The sequence below is a fragment of the Haliotis rufescens genome, unplaced genomic scaffold (genome assembly GCF_023055435.1).
Source record: "Haliotis rufescens isolate VD_foot unplaced genomic scaffold, xgHalRufe1.0.p SCAF_9, whole genome shotgun sequence".
NCBI classification, from domain to species: domain Eukaryota; kingdom Metazoa; phylum Mollusca; class Gastropoda; order Lepetellida; family Haliotidae; genus Haliotis; species Haliotis rufescens.
The window spans coordinates 42752855-42760480 of record NW_025964383.1 but is presented as its reverse complement, the minus strand read 5'-3'; the positions used below and the strand labels follow the sequence as shown (position 1 = coordinate 42760480).

Genomic DNA, 7626 nt, shown 5'->3' with positions numbered 1-7626 from the left:
TATCGATATACGTGTCTGATGTACATGGCTGATGTACGTGTCTGATAAACATGGCTGATATACGTGTCTGATATACATGGCCAATATACGTGTCTGATATACATGGCCGATATCCGTGTCTGATATACATGGCTGATATACGTGTCTGATATACATGGCTGATGTACGTGTCTGATATACATGGCGTATATCCGTGTCTGATATACATGGCTGATATACGCGTCTGATATACATGGCCGATGTACGCGTCTGATATACATAGCCGATGTACGTGTCTGATATACATGGCCGATATACGTGTCTGATATACATGGCCTATGTACGTGTCTGATATACATGGCTGATATACGTGTCTGATATACATGGCCGACATACGTGTCTGATATACATGGCCGATATACTTGTCTGATATATATGGCCGAAATACGTGTCTGATATAAACTGACTGCCAAAAGAAACTTTACCACAGTTTAAAATCACTCTAGTTTAAAAACCACAAAATATAGATGCATGAAGTGAGATGCATTGAAAAGACAAGACTCGTCCAGGACTTCTTGAATACGAACAACGCCAACGTTCTTCCGTGGCCAACGCTCTCGCCTGACTTGAACCCAAATGAACACTTGTGAGATCATCTGAAGACGTCAACACCCACCAGCAAACCAGCAACAGTTTGCCGACGCTATAAAAATTGAATGGAATCGGATTCCCGATTACGTCATCAGGCGGCTGACAACATCAATGAGGCGGCGAGTCTGGGCCTGCATTGGTGCTCACGGCGGTCATACTCGTTACTTAGCGTACCAGGTATCCGTTAAAGACCACGAACTTATCAAGTACCTGGTTGACTGATCCTTCCTGTGAACTGTGATCTGCCTATCCCCATGTTCATGTAAACGTCATGTACACGTCACATATTTTGAGTTTCGCACTGAAATTGTGACCCTATCGCATGTGACCCTATTAGCGAATATACACCATCATTGAATAACATTCTCTTGTTTGTTTTCATTTTATTGACCATCAAACATGGGTGTATAGTTTCTTTTGCCCTTTAGTTTATTTGACGAAGTGCAAAACAATAAGTGTTTCTACATCTACAATCGTGTGGGGCGAGCGGTCTTAACAATTGAATTTTAACTATACCGTGTATTACGTATTGTGTTAACAAGGAAATACATATACAAAACAAACTCGCATGGTATATTTGTATAAAGAGCATATTTAATATTTTTTCTAGCAAAAGTAATTGCATTTTAATTTGTTACAAAAACAACACCTTGATTATCTGATATTTGAAAGACAAATATCTGATAACAAGTGATTAAATGTTATCTGTTGAACAACTGCATTCTTTAAACTCAGGTGATTGAAATCATGGATGTATTCAAATTGAGCAATTTATTAAAGTTTTGACGGTGAAACTTAAGCACAAATTTTTGAATGGTATTTACGATAATGGCGATTTCAAAAATGAAATAAGTAGCATTTTTTTAACATGGCATGTCAAAAATTCTCCTTTTATAATATTGTCCCACAGTAAACGTTAAATGAATCCAAATTTCTGGTCAATATAAAATAGATTTTTTCACCACAATACCCTTTGTTTTGTTTGTTTCCAGCGAAAATGTTGGTGTTTTCACTATTAACTTGACGTTTGACATAAACATAGACAAAAACAAACAGTATTGTGAAACTGACCCAGTATACATCACGTAACATCAGACTTGAACACGTATCTCAAATGCTGAACGCCTGCTGTTCGATCAAAGGTATCGTCATTGTCATTTAGAATAACGTCCCTTTCATTCGTCCTTGACTTTGCACACGATGTGTTTACACAAAGTTCTACGCGCTTGACAGAGGATCATTTGAAGGGAAATAGTGAAGCAATTTTTTGCAGAACATTTCAAATATAATAGCTCTTGTGTGGTTTTAGTACACTTATTGTTTATAATATTTGTTGGGTTTGAAAAATGCCTTTGCATGGCACACGAATGCTATTTGTCTTGACATCTTTTAACAAAACGCCAACTTTAAGGACAATTGTAGGATTGTACGGAATGTCACTCAAACAGATGCGTATTAAACAATGTGACCTGACAACTCACTCAGGAATTCCGTGTCCCCTCCCCGTGTTGATGTTGTGTGATCAGCGACAGGGAAATGCCCGTGACGTAATTGGGAAGCAACCCGCTTTTTCAATCTCTAACACAAACGAGTATTCTGTCAGAGTTGTGATAGGTATCGTAACTTTAAACTATCTGAAATATGTCGCAGGGCCCCGTTCCACAAAGCGATCGCAGCGCTAAGACGATCGTAACAACCCTACTTTAAAAGAGACCCATGGCAGTCTTAGCCCTACGATCGCTTTGTGGAACGGGACTCTGCGACATATTTAAGATAGTTTCGAAAATGTATCTTATCTTAAACGTAAGATATCTTATCCTTGAACGTGAGTTATTTTGACGCTCTGACAGACAACAGCTGATCACGTCCATCCAGCTGTCCCATTTGGGTTGGGAACATGGGGATCAGCTGCTTCGAGGCGATGTCTACTTGCCTTGTCAGTACCTTCAACTCCAATTGTCTGACGCAGGTGAACAGCGATTTGATTGGCTGTTTGGGTTCGACCCTTAAATCTTGGTTCGTGATTAATCAATCCTGGACTGTGTTGTTGAACAAGGGCGCGCTGTGCGGTGCCGATCATTCAAATGGCCTGAGCATAATTGTTTTGTTCCATAAAATCGCATAAAATACCTACTCCCCACGTCCACGGAGATATTGCATGGTCCACGTGCAATGTGTCGGGTTTGTTGGAGCGATAATTTTTGGTTCTGAAACCGTTCTATCTCTCGCAATCATTTTTTGTCAAATCCGATCCTTCTTTTGACAACCAATCCAGACATTTATACTTCTTGTTCCCATACTTTATGTGGAGAGTATATAAAACGCAAAGCGAAACAAGAAGGACAATATTGCAAGAAGATGGATAACATCCCACCACACTCAACGTCAATAGTTTGATTTTATATGTAGTACATAGTTTGATAAAAAAATATATATAGTTTGATAATTAATTGTACATAATTTGACCATATGTCAATCAAATAGTCCGCTGATTTCAATTACAAGTTAGTATGGTTTTCTGTCTTTGTTGTGTTTAACGTGACTAATCCAGTGTCTACCGTGACTAATCCAGTGTCTATCGTGACTAATCCATTGTGGTGACGAGCGTGATTTCCTTGCCGGTGAAAGATCTCCAGGGATCAAACATGGACACAAACTCTGTGTTGTCTGACGAGACGAAGGCACTGGCGAGTTCCTCCTGGTTCAAACACGGGAGGACCAAGGAACTCAGGCGGGTCACGGCCCCCAGGGGAGTTCCAAAGAAGGTGATGCTGGTGGTGACTGTTCCCATGGCAACAGCGAGTCTGCTAGTCCCGAACTCCGTGTTAAGGGTCATATCAAAGTCACTACCGTTTCCGTTGATGCCAACCGAAGCTAGTTTTAGTCCGGGGCTCCCACTGGCCACGTGCGCCTGTGTGGGGAAGTAGACGGCTTGGCGAGAGGCGTCGCCCTCGGGGAACAGCAGGATGCCACCGTCATCCCTCAACAACATCCGGGACGTCATGTTGCCGTTGACGTCTGCCGCTGACAGCTGGATAGCAGAACACGGGACTGCGTCCTTACGTCCCATGGTCACCCACATGTCGTTGCTTGGACCCAGGAAGGCCTGGATGTAGGCGGAGTTGTCCGACAACAGCACACGAGGGTTGTCCGTCGTGAGGCCAAGGCTGGGGTGCACTGTGAGGGTGGTGGTGATGATCTGGGTGAAGGAGAGAGTCATCAGGGAGCCCAGGCTGGACACGATGTCGTAGTTAGCTTGTCCCCCCGAGCAGAAGGGCGTGTCCGCGCGCTGGATAGTGATGTCCTCACCCTCGGACCCGCTGAACACCACGGACGTGTTAACTTTACTGCTGCCCGATGACGTCACACTGTCAGGAGATGGTGAAGCTGAACTTCCGGGTTGGTCGCCTCCTGAATTGTCAGAAGACGAAGAATATTGTCCAGTTGATGATCTCGATGTAGGGTCTGTGACTGAACCGCCATTGTTGTCCGTGACGTAGCCACCATTGTTGTCTGTGACGTAGCCACCATTGTTGTCCGTGACGTAGCCACCATTGTTGTTTGTGACGTAGCCACCATTTTTGTCTGTGACGTACCCGCCATTGTTGTCTGTGACGTAGCCACCATTTTTGTCTGTGACGTGCCGGCCATTGTTGTCTGTGACGTACCCACCATTGTTGTCTGTGACGTAGCCACCATTGGTGTCCGTGACGTAGCCACCATTCTTGTCTGTGACAGTACCACCACTGCTGTCTGTGACTGAACCACCATCACTGTCTGTGACGGTAGCGCCATTGTTGTCTGTGACGGCAGCGCCATTGTTTTCTGTGACTGAACCACCACTGCTTTCTGTGACTGAACCACCACTGCTGTCTGTGACTGAACCACCACTGCTGTCTGTGACTGAACCACTACTGCTGTCTGTGACTGAACCACCACTGCTGTCTGTGACTGAACTATCAGTGGTGCCAGAGACTCCCAGGTTTCTCTGCCCAGGCGTTGATGCAGGCATCACTGAAAAATAAGGAGTTGAAGAGTACAGTTATAGCCAGGTGTGCATGACTGTTATCCCCATATGTGTATGACTGTTATGCCCTGGTGTGTATGACTGTTATGCCCAGATGTGTATGACTGTTATGCCCTGGTGTGTATGACTGTTATGCCCAGATGTGCATGACTGTTATCCCCATATGTGTATGACTGTTATGCCCAGATGTGTATGACTGTTATGCCCAGATGTGTATGACTGTTATGCCCAGATGTGTATGACTGTTATGCCCAGATGTGTATGACTGTTATCCCCATATGTGTATGACTGTTATCCCCATATGTGTATGACTGTTAGACGCAGGTGGGTATGACAGTTATAGCCAGGTGTGTATGACTGTTATGCCCAGATGTGTATGACTGTTATGCCCAGATGTGTATGACTGTTAGACGCAGGTGGGTATGACTATTACACCCAGGTGTGTATGACTGTTATGCCCAGATGTGTATGACTGTTATGCCCAGATGTGTATGACTGTTATGCCCAGATGTGTATGACTGTTATCCCCATATGTGTATGACTGTTATCCCCATATGTGTATGACTGTTAGACGCAGGTGGGTATGACAGTTATAGCCAGGTGTGTATGACTGTTATGCCCAGATGTGTATGACTGTTATGCCCAGATGTGTATGACTGTTAGACGCAGGTGGGTATGACTATTACACCCAGGTGTGTATGACTGTTATGCCCAGGTGTGTATGACTGTTATGCCCAGGTGTATATGACTGTTATGCCCAGGTGTGTATGACTTAAACCACAGGTGTATATGACTGTTATGCCCGGGTGTATATGACTGTTATGCCCTGGTGTGTATGACTGTTAAACCACAGGTGTATATGACTGTTATGCCCAGGTTGTATGACTGTTAAACCACAGGTGTATATCACTGTTATTCCCATATGTGTATGACTGTTATGCCCAGATGTGTATGACTGTTAGACGCAGGTGGGTATGACAGTTATAGCCAGGTGTGTATGACTGTTATGCCCAGATGTGTATGACTGTTATGCTCAGATGTGTATGACTGTTAGACGCAGGTGGGTATGACAGTTATAGCCAGGTGTGTATGACTGTTATGCCCAGATGTGTATGACTGTTATGCCCAGATGTGTATGACTGTTATGCCCAGATGTGTATGACTGTTATGCCCTGGTGTGTATGACTGTTATGCCCAGGTGTGTATGACTGCTAAACCACAGGTGTATACGACTGTTATGCCCAGGTGTGTATGACTGATAAACCACAGGTGTATACGACTGTTATGCCCAGGTGTGTATGACTGATAAACCACAGGTGTATATGTCTGTTATGCCCAGATGCGTATGGCTGTTAGACCCTGGTGTTTATGACTGTTAAACCACAGATGTATATGGCTGCTAGACCTAGGCCAATGTGATGCTGTTAGAATTGCTGGCGTGTATGACTGTGAGATTCTGATGTATGAACATACATCACATACAGCAAGTGTCTTGTGAGGAGATTAAATGTTTTGAGTACATGTTGTACTCTGAGTGAAGAGTAATTAAGTGACTTGTTTACTTTTAGGACTGTAGACCTTGTGAAGCCACTTGTTAACTAGTGTAGGGATAGTGTCACGTCATTAGTTTTAACTCATATGTTTACTAGTGCAGGGGTAGTGTTAAGTCACGTGTTTACTAGTGCAGGGCTAGTGGTATCCCGAACTTACTTTTGATGGGGGCGTTGTCATCTACCACACAGGGGTAGTCTAGCGGGGCCGGCGTGGGGTAGTCGCCTTCACACTTCATGTCGTCAATGCCGCTGTTGCCGTTTTCCATCACCCTCAACACCAGGGCGTCCAGCTCCACGCCCCACTTGTCTGCCTGGGTGACGGACACAGTAAGAGTGTGGGAACCCTCCTGCAGGGACACCTGCTTCCCTTGGGGCCCTGTGCCCGAGAATATGTTCCACAGCTCACCCTCGAAGGACGTGTCGTGGGTCTCCACGTCAGCCAGAGGCTCGTCGTCAATGGCAATGAGCACGGAGTCCTGCCACCCATCATTGGAGTAGATGAAGTCGTCCACGCTCACGAGCGCAGGGTTGTCAAGGCAGAAGTTTAAGGTGAGACTTTCGCCTTGGAACATCCAAACGTTTTGCTGATTTGTGGCGTTAGATCGCGGCATGAGGCGGCAGCCAGGGTAGCCATTCTGTAATGCGACCTCGTCCAGTTGCACGGTCACTATTGCCTGGCCCAGTGGGAGGCATGCTGCAGCAACAACGACGCTGAACAACGTTATGACGTCCATGTTGGCGGTGTGATGGCGATGTCATTGTCATCTATATATACTCTCTCACACAGTCCCGCCTAGGCTTAGCCTTGTTTGTTTCAGAACAAAATAACGTATTACTGAGGTATTACATGGGCGCCATGGTGATTCATTGAGGGGCTGTCTCAAACGGGATGGGGTATTTATAGTGAGTATCGATGATGATGATGATGAACAGATGAAGGTAAGCAACAACCACGTGTCACTGCCGCAGGGTGTATATCTCCATAGCAACAGCTAGCTAATTCCATAGTGAGTGAGTTGGTGAGTGAGTGAGTTGGGTTTTACGCCGCCTTTAACAGTATTCCAGTTATATCACGGCGTTTCAGCTTCCTTTTTGGAGGAAAGCCAGAAGTGATGCAGGTCTTAGACATTTACCACTTCGGTGAAACCCACGAGCACGGGTATGGTGCTGACAAACCTAGAAACATAATCGGGGCGAACCGGGATTCGAACCCACAACCATAGGTTTATTGCGAAGCCAAGGTACGCAACTCTGCACAGCGAATCGCGGCGCCATAGACAATTGGGCCACCCGTGCCCTCAATTCCATAGTAGCATAATACAATTATTGATCTACACGTGTACACTGAAATAGCTAAATATGTCACTGAACAGCTAAATATGTCATGTTAAGGAATCAATAGATAAACGATGACGT

The 7626-nt window shown here is 45.0% G+C and overlaps 1 protein-coding gene across 2 annotated transcripts; it reads right to left on the bottom strand.

The window, feature by feature from the left end:
- Positions 1-2915: 2915 nt before the first annotated feature.
- LOC124125015 (mesocentin-like) lies at positions 2916-6959 on the bottom strand. Of its 2 annotated transcripts, XM_048390563.1 has the most exons (3): positions 6368-6959; positions 4588-4644; positions 2916-4539 (listed from the first exon to the last, which is right to left on the bottom strand). In XM_048390563.1, the coding sequence occupies exons 1-3, from the start codon at positions 6942-6944 to the stop codon at positions 3215-3217; spliced, it is 1959 nt and encodes a 652-aa protein (XP_048246520.1). In that variant the 5' UTR covers positions 6945-6959; the 3' UTR covers positions 2916-3214. The 2 variants fall into 2 exon arrangements, with proteins under 2 accessions (XP_048246520.1, XP_046344287.2); XM_046488331.2 differs by having other exon boundaries at positions 2916-4644.
- Between the last annotated feature and the right edge of the window lie 667 nt (positions 6960-7626).